Raw genomic sequence first — 17,960 nt, 5'->3', positions numbered from 1 at the left:
GATTACTTTCTTCTGGAGGGAAGTTAAGCAACTGGAGAATCTCTAGAGCCAATTATCCCCAGTATATATCAAATTTTTTTCATTTGAGAATGATGTTGCCTGCCTAAAGACAAGGTTTTACCTGGGCAAGGATACTGAATAATTCTCCTCTGTCACTCCCCATCTTAATCACTTTGTCTGTGTGTATTACTACACACACCCATTCATACACATAGTTGAGAAACTTTAATGACATTTTTGTTAAGTGAATTTGACACAACTTCTCTACTAAAGATATGTTCAGATATAATCTCAAATGTAGACATAAAACTTGGTCCAAAAGCAGTTAAACATTCAGTAACTCTTTAACATAGTTTTCCAAATCATTTGAAAGGCAGAGGATTTTCATTTACAACCTATTTGAGGGGTAAAAATGTTAGATATTGTTTAGTAAAGGAGTTTACATTGAAGTCTATTTCATTGAACAAGAATCATTTTTCTCCATATTACTTAAATATACATAATTTTATTGTGTGATATATATAAAATTTAAAAATGGAAAAGTATTGTATTCAAATAGTGATGTTAGAAAAGTTATTGTGCTACCAAAAATTGTCTGATACAAAGGAAGAAAGCTATTATCCTTAGAAAACAAACAAAAAAAAGCTTTGCCTTAATGTTGTGCATCATTCCAATCTTAAAAAGAGAACAATCCTCTAGCTTTTCGTCCTTTCTCTGATCTGGATAGACCCTTGCTATGGTTTGAATGTCCCCTCCAAAACTCATGTTGAAATTTAATTGCCATTGTGATGGTATTAAGAGATGGGACCATTAAGAGGTGATTAGGCCATGAAGGCTTCAACCTCCTGAATAGATTAATGTCATTTTCTCAGAAGTGGGTTATCAAGAAAGTGGGTTGTTACAAAAAATTATTTCAGCCCTGTCTGTCTCATACTCTCCTACTCTCATACGTTCTTGCCCTTCTACCTTCCACCATGGAATGACACAGCAAGCAGGCCCTTGCCAGATGTCATTACCTTGATATTGGACTTCCAAGCCTCCAGAACTGTGAAGAATAAGTTTCTTTTCTTTACAAATTATCCAGTCTGCAGTATTCTCTTATATCAACACAAAGCAGACTAAGCCAACCCTCTAGAATTGTGGTTCCCTCCCCCTGGGTTTCCTAGGCTGGAGGTTGTCTCCTTAAATCTCTGCCTTTGAACTTGGTGGTGTGGCCATGTTCGTGAGATCCTAATCTGGGGGCATCTGAGTTCATAGTCATAAGGTGGCTCACTTAAGTGCAGAATAAGCAGACGTTGAGGTCTGTACTCCAAGTACCCTGCTGCAACACCACTTTAAAGTGTCAGACCTGCCTGTCATTGTGAGACTATGGCACAGAACTATTCTTCCCTGCAGCTAACTCATTCACCAAAGCAGTCTTCTTAACATAGTAGCTACAGAGCTGTCATCACGTGCATTTCCAGGCCAGTTCACCAAATGCTGGAGCCACTAAGATTTGTCAGAGAGGTCAAATGAGCCCCGAAGAACCCTCTTGGTGCATGATTCAGAGATTTATGCCTAATCATGCCTATTTCAAAATCATCTAGGGTTCAAGTTAACTTTGAATCGCTCTACAGGGTCTAAAACATTCCCAAGACACCTGAGGTGGTCCAGGCTGAATTAGAATTCTTGGTCTCCATAAGCAGTGGTGTGCAACCTTAGCTGCACTTTAGAATCATTGGAGAACTTTAACAAATACTAATGCGTGGTCCTTCCCGCCTTTGCGAGATTCTGACTTAATTCCCCAGCAATCTAATGTGATCCCCTTAGCCCAGTGGTTTTCATCCTTGGCAGCATGTCAGAATTATCTGGGGAGCTTTTAAAATTCCTAATGCCCAGACTGTACCTCAGATCAATTTAATGACAACTTTTTTGTGGGTGGAATCTGGCATCAGTATTTTTTTAAAGTTCCCCAGCTGATTGTAATATTTAGACAAGGTTGAGAAATAGAAAAATCTAGAAAAGGCAACCCTTTCAATATATCGAGGAGCTGACTTCTTCCATTCTCTGTGATTCACTTGGGCCTCTGAATGCTCTAAAACTGTAAGCTAAAGAGTTATTGTACAGCTGAGTCATAAGGGTCAGTCTAGATGAGGATTTACAAAAGAGACAAGAGATGATAAGAGATGCACTCGTGGCAATGAATGAACTTATTAGCACTTCATAAGTGCCAGACATATGTGATAGCCAAAAAGAAAAGATTATAAAATTAAAAACTAATCAAAGAATAGCTAATATTTCCAAATCTGCTCCCCAGCAATTTATCCATTCTCCATCATTTAAAGCCCTAACAAGTTACTTAAGGGAATACAGGTCACCAGTTCTACAAGATTCTACCTTGTCCATAATTGCTAGGATTTTGATTCGACTGCATAGATATGTTACTTATTATCTATTTTTTTAAAGGGAGGGATTGTCCTTACATTGCTATTTTTGATTCTGATAATGTGAATTATTGTTCTGTTAGATAACTTGCTAAGAACTGTTTCAAATATGAGCAAATTTACCATCTCCATATTCAGAGGCAATATGTGTATTTGCTAGCTTCTAACAGACATTATTGTTAAGTAGGAGCCTATCCAAAGAATTGTTGACCAATGAGTCGCTGAAGGTTTTGTAGCCAAAGTCAAATTCAGCAACGCTGTGTTTATTTGCCTTTTGCCAATTGTTAGGCCGTATCCCATCACAGTCTAACAGTCCAAAAGAGAATATTGCCAAATCACTGGCCAGTTTTCAGAATGGCTAACCCTTTTCTTGCTATGGAACTAACAATGCTTCATTATAACCAAGTGAGGCAATTTATGACTTCTTAAAAGGAGAAGATGATATTGCCTATCATTGGGAAGAGCACAACTTTTTAGTAATTAAATACCAAAAGCAAGAAAATTATCCTGAGGGATTGGATTCTGTCTTCCACATCTGTCTCTCAAGGCGGTCACTGAGTGCCCAGTGCACTGCTGCTGTCTCTCACTCGGCACCTCAATACTCAGCTTAAACAGCAGTGTTATTTCTGTCAGGTGCAGAATGATAGCCTCTGTCTGCTGTTGGACTGCCTAGTGCAGCAGTTATCTAAATTCACCCTCTGATCTTGTCCCCACGGGGAGAGCTCTGACAACAAAAGTGGAAGTATTGACCATTCATTTCGCCCTTTAATGATGTTCTCAGTGCTCTTCTTCTGCAGAGAAAATGAACATTTACTTCATTTTGAATGTGTACTTTGGAGGGACATTTTATGCTTTTAGTATTCTTATTATTAGTTAAGGTTAGGTACCAGTTTCATCACCTGGAAACCTATTAGGTTAAATGTGAAAGCACCAGAGAGACAAGTAAAGGGGAGAGACTTTCTGCCTCCTGGGTAACAGTAGAACGCAATCCTTATGACCAGTTCTCTCGTAACAGCTTCTGTCCCCTCAAGAGTCAGAAATGTGGTCCAGTATCTCTTGGATTCTCATGAATTCCCCCATCTTCATAGTTCTTATTTGTATGTCTACTAATATAAGTCTTATTTCCGTTGGGTTCCTTGGTGCACTCTTTCTGTAATATATTCATTCAAATCTAAACTTAAAGTATTTCACAAAACAACACAGTAATTAAGGTAAGACTAAAGTAAGTGACAACTTCACAATCCAGGATACTTAATTTTTTAAAATTCCCTAAAGCTATGAGACATGAGCAGTCACATCCACTTGCCCACTACTCCCTTTCCTTTCTCCGTGCCCTCCATCCATCTACCCCAGCCCAAAACATTCTGGAAGCAGAATTATACATCTAGATATTTTACTTCTCCTGCTAGCTCCAATTCATATTTACTAGTATCTTAAAAACCACATTCCTGTATGGAAGCTGTGCTTCTGCTGGTGAGGTGAGTAGTCCTCTGAAGCCTATTGACATTCTCAGGTCAGTTCTCTTTCATTCAAAAAAATGTCATGAGAAAAGATTGGGAACTTTCTGATGGTAACCAAAAGAACAATTATATTTTGCATAGCTGGCATATTACTTTTCATGTAAAACTTTATCTTCCAAGACACTAAAATCTATACCAACTTAAAGGACCTCCAAAGAAAGGTGATTGACAACCTGTTGAAAAAATTTAAGGCATCAAAACATTGAAAATGAAATTCTGAGTTGGATTCTGATCTTTACCACTTTCTGAATCCTGCTGCATTTCATTCTAGTAGGCAATCCAATTACCTTTTACTCTCATTTTAATGAAAATAGGAAGGATACATTCTTTCTTTCATTTATTTGTTCATTCATTCAATTAATGATTGAGGAATGTAAACAATCTTCAAATGTCATAATTTCAAATTTCCTTTCTTGTTGTCTTAAACAAATTCTCGAGCATTTTTTTTTAACCTGTATTTCCTAATATAGCAGCTTCAACTTCACATGTGTCAATTAGCACATTCATGTATGGACTTCACTCTTAAAATTATTATAGTAAGGCTACCCTTCAAATAATAGGAAATGGCTATCAGAATTTTCTTCTAACATGTTACTTTCCATATATTCTTCATTGTAGCATTTCCTTCTGTACCTAAGGACTTCCTATAGAAAAAGAAAGGGGGGGCTTTATCCTCTTTTTAACTTTGGAGAAATCTTACTGACTCCTTCTCCGATAAGATAGCCACATAACCTGACAACAGTTTTAGGGTTTACTTAAAGGATTCTGATGAAAGTTTTCTTTTCCAGGATAATTAATGGTATATACTGTATATACAGCCTATTAAAAAGTTTATAGAAGTAAAAATTATTTACATGATGTTTATCTTGTCTTTTTAGTACACTGGTATTGTGACATTCTAATTTATAACAATATAGGGTGACTGTCTTTTTTTTCTTTTGTATTATAGAATTGGTGTTAGAGGAGACGGTTTACAAAATTGGCTTTAGGCTTACTCAAAGTTAGCACTAAATTGTGTTTCAAACTATAAACTAATTTTAGCGTTTTATGTATGTGTACTACCTGAGTTTCATCGTTTCAAGAAATTTTAACACAACAAAATAAAAGTTACATATGTGAATGTATTCCAATTGAAGATACTGTTGATCCTAATAGTATTATGCATACTATTCACTTTCACTGGATTTTACATCAACTTTTTTACTTTTTCATTACTTGGTAAAAGGATTCAAAAGGAGTAGTCAGCATATAGAATTCCACAGTTAAGGTTTGGTAACCTTATTACTATAATTTGAAATTAGTTTTAACAGCTCATCCTATCACTTCCATCTCATTCATTGTGTGAGATAATTATGCAATGGGTATGTAGGTTTCTTTATATTTATGAAATATACTCTGTGGTTTAAAATAGAATAGACTATAAGAACTGGAAAGTATCTTGGAAATCATCTGTACCTATCCCACATTTTATAGATGAAAAATCGAGGGTCAGAAAAACTAAGAAATTGTCCCCACATCATTCACAGACAGGGAGTTGACCCACGTGTCATAATTTTCACCTGGGCTCTGTCCTCTCCACCAGGTTTTATCATCCATGATAAATCTGAGTAACTTTTACATTAATTAATTATAAGGCAAATTCTGTTGCTCATATAGAAGTAGATATCAAAAAAATTTTCTCCAAGTAGTCATTTCCTTAGATAAACTTCAGTATAATCAGAATGGTCTTCTAGGACTAACATGATACCTTTGTTAATCTCGGTAATAATAAATAATAATAATAAAACCATAACTGTCCAGTCATTAAAATGGCCTTAACATTCTGTATCAATTATGGTTAAAAAGAAGGTCTTGGAAACATAATTCTCTGAAATTCCCATTTATTGGTTGATTAGTTCAGAACCCTAAAAGTCATTCAGTAAACAGGCAACAAAAGTTTGAGTAATTGCTGCAAGCCTGGCTCTGTGATTTGCACATGTTTACACCAGTCTCCCCATGCATTCTTTTTCAAATGACTTTAACATAATTAATATGAAATTATATATTAATAACAATGTTGCCTGAGTGCTAGTAATGTAAACAAAATTTATTTTTACTAAATATTTTAAATCCTTAATGTATATGTTGAGGTGTGTATCTTATTCCATTACATTTAATACTATTGAAGTTTGTTATTAATCATAACCATTTAATGCAAAACACAACCCTGATATTTTAACATAAGAAGAATAACTGATTCTTGGGAAAAATATAAGGCTGTAAATTGAAAAACATGGAATTACCATCTCTTCCAGCTCACTTTTTTCCCCTCACATTTATGTTTTTCTTAAGGTAGCATAGAACTTTTATGACATAAAAGATTTAGTTAAGGAAAATGTTAGGAGAGATCTGTTTTTCTGCATAAGTTGATAATTAACCTAATGCAAGCTCATTATGACTCAAATGAATAAGGATACCACAGATTCCCTTCTATTTTATCATTATACAAAGGAATAGATGTATTATGCAAAGGAATGCATATCTTAGCACAGATTAAATATTTTAATTTACATCGTGAAAATATTATTTCAAAGAAAATCAAATTAATAAAAATAAATTCCCTACTCTTTAAACTAGTGATAAGTAGCTTTTAGTGATAATTTATTAAATTCTAAATTAGATATCTTAATGAGTTTTGCTAGACAATATTAAGTCACATTTTGGTGTGAATAATATTATTTACATTTTGCTTAACTTATGAGCATTTTCAGGACAAGGAGTATGTATTTTCAAATGGGCTTGGATTATCAGGTCCAACTATAATATAAGTAGATTTGTCCTGTTCCAAGAGATATTTTTAGGGGCATAGTTCAACATAGTTCAATTTAGAGAAATTAGGTGACATTTTATTTAATTTTTTTTCCAAGAAGCAAAAGGAAGCTGAGAAAACACATCACCTGAAAATTGATCCATTAACAGATTGCTAAGGTTCATAAGCAGCACTTAAAATAAAATTACTTACTGTAATTATTCTTCATCTCTTGGGTCCCTTTTACTTTGCCTCTTTTATCAATCCTCAGATACCACTGTGTTCGACAGAAGAGTCTTCTCACTCTTATATCCCCTCCTTCCATGTAATCATAACTTCTTGTGTGTCGCTCAGGGCTGGAACAGTTCACATTTGTAGCCATTTGCTCTGGAGTCATGTCATTGCAAGCTAAAGATATAGTACCCACTAGACAGATAATGTGAAAGCATGATCTGTAGAGCAAAGTTGGCAGGATCCATGTCAGTATCCATTTGTGCATTATAGTGTAGTGCTCCGGGTGTTCATGAATAACATAATGAAAATTGAATCTTGAGTTGATTGTTACTCCTAGGTCATTGACCTCTTCCTATCTGTGAAGTGTAGATTGATTTAAGAAAGAGTAGTTGCTCTTTCCAAATTGTTAGCCTAATCCTTTTAGTTCCTGATAACAACACAGGATTCCTCTTTAAATAACTCTGTTGATAAATCCTCATAAAAACAGTTCGTAGTAAGTTCAGTTGCTGTGACGCTGTTTGCTATTTGACTTCTGTTTGCAATGAGAGATTAAGAATAGGGAGGGGAAGAGAGAGGAAGATAAAAATTGTATGTATAAATTTTGGTGGGTAAGTAGTAGTATAATACACAGTATAGGTTATTCTCTGAAGATACATTTAAAATAGCCTTCATAGAGGATGTCAAAATCTTTACCACTTTATGTGTAGATTTATAAAATTTATGCCTGAGTAGAGACAAAACAGAATATGACTGTACCATTCATTCCAATTGCTGTTTTGTGAGAACCATACTGCACTCAGAACTATTGATTTAAATTAAGTTTTTACAATTACCACTAACAAAGTATGAGTGCTTTCTCCCTAGGCTTCTTTATTATATGCTTTTACATTTGTGGTTAATCAATTATTTTCTCCTGAACTGCCCAGGTTTTTTAAGTTAAATGTCAGGATTGCTCTGGAGAACTTCAACCTTATCTTTATGTTCTACAGCATAATTACTATAGATAGTTACATGACTCAAAAATCTTGTAACTTTACTTTCCTGCTCAGTACTAAAATCAGAGAAAGATAAACTTTTAGAAAACATTCAGCATTGTTTTTAAAGACAAAATAACAGTAACTTACTTGTTTTGTTGATAACAGCTGGATGTATAAGAATTCCATGTCTGTTGTCTGCCTTGTGCAACTTGAGCCTTTCTACTGTAGCTACAAACTATTTCTCAGCTGAAAAATTCTCCAGCAGAATCATAATTGTTTCCATAAATCAACGGGCAGGAGGATTTTCTCTCTGTGTGTGAGCGCGTGTGTGCTTGTGTGTGTGTGTGTGAGCCTTTTATTCAGGGCTTTTCGATAAATACCTTTGCTGACCTCATTGGAAGCAATTAAAACTTAGCCAGTGAGCTGTTAGTTGAATACAACAGCGAGAATAAAAGGAGGCTTGTATAGTATTCAATGGTCATGAGAGGGAGCTATGAACATGTTTTATGCTTAAATCTACAAGTGGGTACCTACTTTGTAGAAACAGATCTCTGGTTCTGAAGCAGTTAGAAGGGGAAAGGGAATTTTTTAAATCTTCTTTGCAATATAGAAGTTGTATTATACTTGGAAAATTATTCATTTGAACATATATATAGGGTTTTTTAATACTTAGAAAATCTTTTCCATAGCTTTATGATACATGCATTTCTTCAGTTACTTCTTTGTGCTCAGAATGTTAGAACAATGTATTAACTAACATATGAGTGCCTTACAGCACTGTGTAGATAAGTTGAGTATTATCACATCATACAGAGACAATTCATTGAATATGAATATAAGTACAATTTTTATGTATTGTATTCCTAGGCTGAAAGTGAGAAGATCTAGATTCTTATTTGAGTTGGACCACTAATAACCGATATGACTTTGGGCAAGTTACCTGCTGTTCCAGAGTCTCAGCTGCTACATTTGTAAAATTGGTGTATTGGTCTAATGACTCTCTGGTGCTTTACAATTCCATGATCTATGACTTATCCTCACTATTAATATAAGGAACAGGGCACCTACTTTTAAAAGCTGTTATTCTTAAAAATTAAAAAGGAGGAAATGGTTTCGCATTGATTATCAGTGTTTGAATTTTGCCTCAGTAAGAATATTGTAATAATAAATGTTAATTTAGAGATGGAATTATAAGATGTATTGCTAAGGTAAATAAGAGTAAGCTATTTTCCTTTCCAGCATGAGTTCTCTCCTTTACTTCCTGTTCTGGTATACATGAAGTAGTGCTCAAGTGTTGTATTAGATTCTTGGTGTAGAATAATTATGTTGTCTATCTAAATCAGTGTTAAGAAATATATTAAAATTATCTTTTTCATGTTATATACACCTCAAAACACACACACACACACACATTCTTCTCTACTTGAAATGCACTACTTTACCACCAGATGGTGCATGTAGACCAAATAGGAAAAGGAAATTAAATCTACTCAACTGGATTATAGTTTATGTGATTTCTCTTTGTATCTCTCCCTTTAGGGAACAGAATCAAAAGCACAGAATAGTTCAGATGTACCCAGTTACTCTTTATATGCCAAATGTCGAATGTTCCACATTTATTAAAGCAGGGGAGGACAGACTCTTTAATAATTGCATCTGTTGAAAGCTAGAAAGCTGAAAACATCCCATCATGTATTCTCTAAAAGGAGGAAGAGAAGGAGGAAAGAAAATATAATGTTACTGTGTTCTGAATCATACTCCACTAGTTTCGGAGGTAGCAATAATGAGCAGGCTCAGAATTCCTGGGACTTAGATATTGCTTCTAAAGAAATAAAAGTCATCATTAGTAAGTTTACAGTGTAAAGATACTCAAGAGCTACTAAATCCATTTGTTCCATACTGATCCCATGGATTTTAAACCAAGAACTCAGTAAGTTAGAAGTCAACATTTGCTAACTAAATGCTAAATACTTAAAAGAAATGGATAGTTTGTTAGCAAAGAGTGCTTAGTTCCTCCTTAATATCTGCTATATAGGATTGACTGTAAAATGGGAAACAAAAGGATAAAATTGTGATCTATGCACTTAAAGTGCATTAGATGCTGTTACACTCTGTAATTTGGAAATATGATCCCAGTAATATTAATGAACAGATTAATCTCAACAAGGGAACTATGTCAGTGGTTTAAATTCTTTGATTATCATTTTTCTTATTGGAGAATTATTAATTCAGGATGGACCCACAATTCATTAGGACCACAGCTATAATGGAGAACCAAACTTAGATTTCACTGTGCCCTTATTGTGCTTATGCTTCTAAAGGAATTCTCCAGGAACTAAGAATAACTTTGGGTAACTGTAGATGGGGTAACCCTCTGGATATTTTAAGTTATACATTGGCAACCATTTGTTGCTCTTGTTTTAATAGACCTATAGTGATAGACTAAGCACAGAAATACTTTGAACCATTGTCTTTCTTTTGTTATTTGTAGATTGAATTTTCTTTTTTAACACACCATTGCTGACTTGAAAGAATTAACTGGCCCAGCACGGTGGCTCATGCCTGTAATCCCAGCGTTTTGGGAGGCCAAGGCAGGAGGATCACTTGAGGTCAGGAGTTTGAGACCAGCCTGACCAACATTGCAAAACCCCATCTCTACTAAAAATACAAAAATTAGTTGCACGCCTGTAATCCCAGCTCCTCTGGGGGCTGAGGTGGGAAAATCACTTCAGTCTGGGAGGCAGAGGTTGCAGTGAGCTGAGATCACACCGCTGCACTCCAGCCTGGGCAACAGAGTGAGACTTCATCTCAATAAATAATAATAATAATAATTAACTTCATTTTAAATTGGAAATACCTACATCTCATGAGTTTTAAATTTTTAAAACAAAAGATTACTGCATCTGTTCCTAAATATTGGCTTTTTAAAATGTGCTTTGGAGTAAAGGCTAACACTGGTAATCCTTCAAGAGGAAACAATGCCTAATACTTGGATAGTTGATTTGGGGATAGAATGTATTAAACCAATAGAGAGAATCTATTTCAAAAAGTATCGCGAAAGCAGGCAGTTGTTAAAGTAATAATTAGCCACCTAACTTTTCTTAAGCAACCTCCATTATATTCTTTATCCATGTAAAAGTAAATGAAAGAAAATAACTTTTGTTTTCATGAATTTTATGTTTTGATAGTTAATTTTAAAACTTTGCCTCATTCATAATCATGTATAATATAATCAGTAGAAGGGAATATAATTAAATATTTTCATTACTTTGCATTCTTACATCTTATTTTGTTCCATATCCTCTCAGTTTTCTTTCTTCCCCAAAATATAGATAATTCTTTTTATTAGTTTCTTGTGTATCTTTTCAGAGTTTCCTTATGCTTATACAGGCAAACTGGATACATATGTTTGTGTGGACATACATATGATTTTTACTTATTTACTTTTTTACTTTTCCCCTTTTTATACAAAAGGTAGCACACCATATGCATTTTTCTATATGTTGTTTTTTTTTTTACTTAATAAAAATAGAAAAATCTTCCTATCTCATTATTTAGGAAGCTTCTCACATTTTTGTTGTTGTTGTTATAGCTACAGGGTATTCTGCTGAATGGGTATACCACAATGTATTTGAGCAGCCTCCTATCGAGGAACATTTAATTTTTTTCAGTAGTTTTCTATTACCAAAAACATGCTGTAATGAATAAAGACATAAAATATATCATTTTATACTATGAAAATAAATCTATAGGATCAATTCCAGAAGTAGACTGCCTGGGACAAAAGGTATTAAAAACAAGTTATTGCCAACTTATCCTCCACACAGGTTGTACTAGTTTTATAATCCCACCAGCAGTACATAAGAGTGCCTGTTTATTTCAAAAAATTTATTGTCAAAACATTTGGAGTTTTGTTAATTTGACAAGTGAAAATGCCACTAAATTGTAGTTATCCTTTGCATTTCTCTTCTTATGAGACAAGGTAACCATCATGGACAAGTGCTACAAAGAAAAGATACATAGTGCCATGAGTATCTATAATAAGTGGCAATATGTAAGCTTTCCCTGAAAAAAATTCCACTAATGCTGCAACTTTGCAGCATGAATGGGAGTTAACCAGGTGAAGAGGCACTGTACAAAAAAAAAAAAAAAAAAAAAAAAAAACTGTCCTTTTGACAGTGAAACACAGGTTTAGTCCTAGTAGAGAGAATGAGAAGGGACTGTGGTGCATGAAGAGGTTGGAGAGGCAGACAGGATCTCCATGTGCTTTATTAAGACATATGATCTGTATTCCAAGAGCAATAGGAAGCCATTATAGTATGGTAAGCAGAAGAGTGACATGATCAGAATTGTACTCTGCCTCTGTTGTGGTCAAAACTTAATTCCAGTTTTGTTGTGGTCAAAACTTAATTGGCAGAATGGGCTTATGAAATATTAAGTTGTGTTCATTTATCCCATTTTTTCTGTTCTTTGTATGTTCAAAAAGATATTGGAAAGGAAAGGTTGAGGGGAAAAAGTCATAAATGCTTCCTGACTAGGTTAAAACATGAATCCCTTTCAAAACGTCATGCCAAGTGCACTGAAAATAAAGGAAGCACTAGAGTGCATTTGAGAAGCAGCCCAGGGAAACTATCATAAAGTCCCATGGACCTAGGAGCATAGATAAAAGTTTATGGCCCCCATATTTGGGGAGCCACGCTTGTATATATATCTGTACCACAGCACCACAGCACATAGCAGAGGCAGCAATACTCCAGAGAATCAGGGCTGCCTCATGTGTCTGAACAAATAGGTCCATAAGGACCCCTCATAAATATTTCCCATATTTTAAAATAATTCTGGAAGTAGCCGGGAGTTCAGACCTGTAGAAACTATGTGAACAGAGTGAGTGAATACCCCAGAAGAGGAATCAGGGTAGACAAATGACTCAGCCAGATACCCTAGCTTTGGCCATGCATAAAACTCTTGAAATCTATCCCATCTTGAAACAGAAGAGGGAAACCCAAGAATAACCGAGGTTAAGTTTTTTACCAAACTGGAAGAGCAGAATTCTCAAAATTATGCCTAAGTTTATTTATATTTATAAATATAAATTTATATGTTATTCTTTGCATATCTGAAATTGTGGTCCAACACATATTTCTTTTTTTTTTTTTTTATCTTTTAGGTTCAAGGGTACGTGTGCAAATGTGTTATACAGTTTAAACTCATGTCACAAGGGTTCAGTGTACAGATTATCACTGAAGCACTAAGCATAGTACCTGATAGTTATATTTTCTGATCCTCTCCCTCTTCCCCCCCTCCACCCTCAAGTAGACCCCAGTATCTGTTGTTCCTCTATTTCTGTTCATTTGTTCTCACTATTTAGCTCTATTTATAAGTGAGAGAATATGGTATTTGATTTGCTGTTCCTGTGTTAGTTTGCTAAGAATAATGGCTTCCAGCTCCATCCATGTTCCTGCAAAGGACATGATCCTGTCCTCTTTATTGGCTGCGAAGTATTCCATTGTCTATATGTACCACATTGTCTTTATCCAGTCTACCATTGAGGGCATTTAGACTGATTCCCAGTCTTTGCTATTGTGAATAGTGCTGCAATGAACACACACGTGCATGTGTCTTTATGGTAAAATGATTTATGTTCCTTTGGGTACATACCCAGTAATAGAATCCTAAATGGTAATTGTGTTTTTAGTTCTTTGAGGAATTGCCACACTTCTTTTCATAATGGTTGAACTAATTTACACTCCTATCAGCAGTGTATAAGTGTTCCCTTTTCTCTGCAAGCTTGCCAGCATTTATTTTTTGACTTTTTAATAATAGCTATTCTGACTGATCTGAGATAGGATCTCACTGTGTTTTTTATTTGCATTTCTCTAATGATTAGTGATATTGAGCATTTTTTCATATGTTTTTTAGACACATGTATGTCTTTCAAAATTGTTCATGTCCTTTGCGCACTTTTTAATGGGGCTGTTTGATTTTGCTTGTAAATTTGTTTAAGCTACTTATAGATGCTGGATGTTAAATCTTTGTCAGATGCATTGTTTGCAAAAATTTTCTCCTATTCTGTAGGTTGTCTGTTTACTTTGTTGATAATTTCCTTTGCTGTGCAGGAGCTCTTTAGCTTAATTAGATCTCATTTGTCCATTTTTGCTTTTGTTGCAATTGCTTTTGGCATGTTTGTCATGAAATCTTTGCTAGTTCCTATGTCCAGAATGGTATTTACTAGGTTATCTTCCAGGGTTTTTATAGTTTTAAGTTTTACATTTAAGTCTTTAATCCATCTTTAGTTTATTTTTGTATGTGGTGTAAGGAAGGGGTCCAGCTTCAATCTGCTGCATATGGCTAGCCAGTTATCCCAGCACCGTTTATTGAACAGGGAGTTATTTCTTCATTGCTTGTTTTTGTGAGATTTGTCAAAGATCAGATAGTTGTGGGTTATGCAGCCTTATTTCTAGGCTCATTCTGATACACTGGTCTACGTATCTCTTTCTGTACCAGTACCATACTGTTTTAGTACTGTTGCCTTATAGTATAGTTTGAAGTCAGGTAGCATGATGCCTCCAGCTTTGTTATTATTTTTTTAAGAGAGTCACCCAGGCTGGAGTGCAGTGGCATAATCACGGCTTACTGCAGCCTCGACTTCCTTGGCTCAGGTGATCCTTCTGCCTCCTGAGTAGCCAGGACTACAGGCATGCATCACCATACCAGGCTATTGTTTTGTATTTTTTGTAAAGACAGGATTTTTTCATATTGCCCAGGTTGGTCTCAAACTCCTAGCATCAAGCAATCTGCCTACGTGGGACTCCCAACATGCTGGGATTGCAGGTGTGAGCAGCTGCACCCAACCAGCTATGTTCTTTTGGCCTAGGATTGCCTTGGATCTTCAGGCTCTTTTATGGTTCCGTATGAATTTTAAGCTAGTTTTCTTTAGTTATGTGAAGAATGTCATTAGTAGTTTGATAGGAATAACATTGAATCTATAAATTGCTTTGAGCAGTATGGCCATTTTAATGATCTTGATTCTCCTATCCATGAACATGGAATGTTTTTCCATGCATCTGTGTCATCTCTGATTTCTTTGAGCAATGTTTTATAATTTTCATTTTGGAGCTCTTTCACCTCCCTAGTTAGTTGTATTCCTAGGAAGGTATTTGTGTGTGTGTGTGGCAATTGTGAATGGGATTGCGTTCCTGATTTGGCTTTCAGCTTGACTGTTGGTGTATAGGAATGCTAGTGATTTTTGTACATTGATTTTGTATCCCGAAACTTTGCTAAACTTATTTATCAGTTCAAAGAGCTTTTGGACAGAGACTATGGGGTTTTCTACGTAGAAAATCATGTCATCTGCAAACAGGGATAGTTTGACTTCCTCTCTTCCTATTTGGATGCCTTATATTTCTTTTTCTTGCCTGATAGTTCTAACCAGGACTTCAGGTACGATGTTGAATAGAAGTGGTGAGAGAGGGCATCTTTGTCCAAGACATATTTCTACTACATTCTCAGTGCTGTCCTTACACTATGAATTTATCTTCCTCTTTTCTTCTGTCCACCCCATTCCATAAATCAGCTTGAACCCTGGGTCATGCCATATAACCAATCTTACTTATTTCCTTGATTCATCCATCTAACAAATATTTATCAAATAGATACTTGGTGCCAGATGTTGTCCTGACCTTTTGGAGATACAATGGTGAATATTCTGGAAGTGACCTCTGCCCTAACAGAGCATGCATTCCAGTGAGAGAACAAACATAAACAAGTAGATTGGTGGGGGGTGTGAGGTGGGCGGTGGATCTTGGTGTGTTCCAAGAACTGAAAGAAGGCTAATATGAATGAAAAGTGGAAAAAGAGTGAGAAATGAATGAACCTGAAGAGGTAGGCAGGGACCAGATCATAATGAACTTTGTAGGTCACAGTAATAGGAGTTTGGGTTTATTCTAAGTATTAATATAAAAGGAGACTGTAGTATGGAAATGTCAACCCAAACCTGATGGGCCTGGTCAAAGACAGTAGTTTAAACTCTGGCATAAAATCCCAAAAGTAATTGAGCAAGCCTGAGGTCCCTGTAAATCCTCAATTATGTAAACTTGTGCTTACCCTTGGCATAATGCTCTAACATTTTAAAACTAACTGTATATAAGATACAAAGTATGAGTCACATGCTCAAAATTGTGGTGTGCCTGTGACTCAAATATATAAATATCTCAGTTTACGAAAGTTACTTGACTCTTGTATCTCTGAGTCTATAAAAATTTATGCTTTAATTTTATATTTATAAGAAGTTATCTGAAATGCTAATCTAAATTTAAAGTTCTTAAAATTATATTATGAATTTACTGAATTGTGATACAACTTTAGACCTGGAGCAAAATCTCTAGTTGGAGCTACTATTTTGGGGGTTATTTTTTCCTTTCCACTTTTACATTTCTATATAATGAAAGCATATTATATAATTCATTTTTGATTGTCTTGATTTCCCTTAAGTTACTGCTTAACTTTAGGAAATAATCAATTTCCTTGAGTCAGTGCTTTACATTGGTGCCTAGTTTTGACAGCTTCATGCCATTCTAAATGTTGAAAAATATTCTAACAGAGAGAGTTTTGCTTCATCCCAAGAAGAACATCATAACAAACAAAGACCCTGTGCAATTGAGGTTATTACATTGTTAGTTCTAAATTGTCATTATTTGGTTCTACATGAATTGTCTGTGTAGCAAGGCAGCAAAATGAGGGGTAAGTCTAGCAATAGTAATTTTTCTTTTAAAAATGTTTCATGTTAGTAGCAATGTAGCAAAATGTGTTAGTAGCAAAACTGGCTTAAGTTTTAATTCATTAACTTTCAAAGCATGTTCAAAAGTGAGAAAAACAGGGAGAGTAAAAGTAATTATGATAGTAAAGAAGAAAACGAAAGTTATGGAGTCCACCACCTTAATTATAGAGCTACATCCATGAAAAGCCAAGTATTCAGTAAAAATTTGTATTTGTGTAAAACTGGTGGCTATCACAATAACTTATGCACAAGAAAGGAGGTTTATACTTCTGCTTAAGCTCCTCTTCAAGCTAAACGTTCTTTCTATCCTCAGCTATAACTTCTATTTTTCCTTCCATAGTTTTAAACATCAATTCAAACATAGTGAGTCCTCCTTATTCCTCTAATTAATTCCAAAAAATGTCAGTTCTACCACAACTTCTTCTACACCTGTTTCTTCTATCAGTTATCACTTTCACATCCTAGATCAAGTTATTGTTATAGTTCACATTAATTCTACTCCTAATCCAACTCTTTGTATCTTCTCTCCCCAATCCCCAATCCATTTTAAATGTTGTTATGTTTCTAAAACATAATTGCAACCATGTTATTTCTCTGCCCCAAAGTCATCAGTGACATCCCCATTTTTCCTAAATAAAACTCTACTCTTCTTTTTCCAATATGCAGACTACTATTTCCAATGTCCTCTGTGATCCTCAATATCCCCCAAACACTAGGCTTTCTCACTTGGTTTGGGGTGTAGGGAGATTCCCCCCTCCCTCCCCACCCCCAGCACTTCTCCTTTTGGTAGAGCAGTGGACTAACAGAGAAGAAATTCCCCTCACAAATTCTCTCCCTCTCTACCTTCTCTCCCTCACTATCTCCCCATCTCTTTCTCTCTCTCTCTCTCTCTCATATATATTCAGTCTGCATGAGGAACCCAAGAGTCATGTAACCAATTATCAGACATTTCCTTTGAAATTTTACATATTGAGTTTTTAATGATGCAATAAAGTCCTTGGTCCTATTTAACTGATAACTCAGCTAATTATTTTAAATCAGCACTTACTCTGTATTCAGATAGTGTGCACTATGACATACTGTTCAATAAGATAAGCAAGGTGCCTGACTTAGAGCCTAAATTATTGGAGGAGGGGGCAGATAATAGACATTAAAAATAACTCTGATGGCTATTTCAGGAGGAAATAAATAGGTTACTATGAAGTCAAATAACACAGAAAGGAGAAGGATGTTTCAAATCTC

The 17,960-nt window shown here is 35.2% G+C and overlaps 2 protein-coding genes across 4 annotated transcripts in view; one reads left to right on the top strand and one right to left on the bottom strand.

Moving 5' to 3' along the window:
• Positions 1–8,436, bottom strand: part of FGF7 (fibroblast growth factor 7) — a 67,908-nt gene extending 59,472 nt beyond the window's left edge. Inside the window, exons 1-2 of one of the 2 annotated variants that reach the window (XM_011967304.1) lie at positions 8,090–8,436; positions 6,945–7,497 (exon numbers count right to left, since the gene is read on the bottom strand). In XM_011967304.1, coding sequence (XP_011822694.1) covers positions 6,945–7,230 — 286 coding nt within the window. In that variant the 5' untranslated portion in view covers positions 7,231–7,497; positions 8,090–8,436. The remainder of the gene's footprint in view (positions 1–6,944; positions 7,498–8,089) is intronic. The other variant, XM_011967305.1, reaches the window with a different exon arrangement.
• FAM227B (family with sequence similarity 227, member B) overlaps positions 1–17,960 on the top strand; it is a 279,211-nt gene that overhangs the window by 169,124 nt on the left and 92,127 nt on the right. The gene's annotated exons all lie outside the window — the stretch shown is intronic.

Source organism: Mandrillus leucophaeus, unplaced genomic scaffold (genome assembly GCF_000951045.1).
Source record: "Mandrillus leucophaeus isolate KB7577 unplaced genomic scaffold, Mleu.le_1.0 Scaffold798, whole genome shotgun sequence".
Classification (NCBI taxonomy): Eukaryota; Metazoa; Chordata; class Mammalia; order Primates; family Cercopithecidae; genus Mandrillus; species Mandrillus leucophaeus.
The sequence above is the reverse complement of the archived record's forward strand: the minus strand, read 5'-3'. Positions and strand labels throughout refer to the sequence as shown.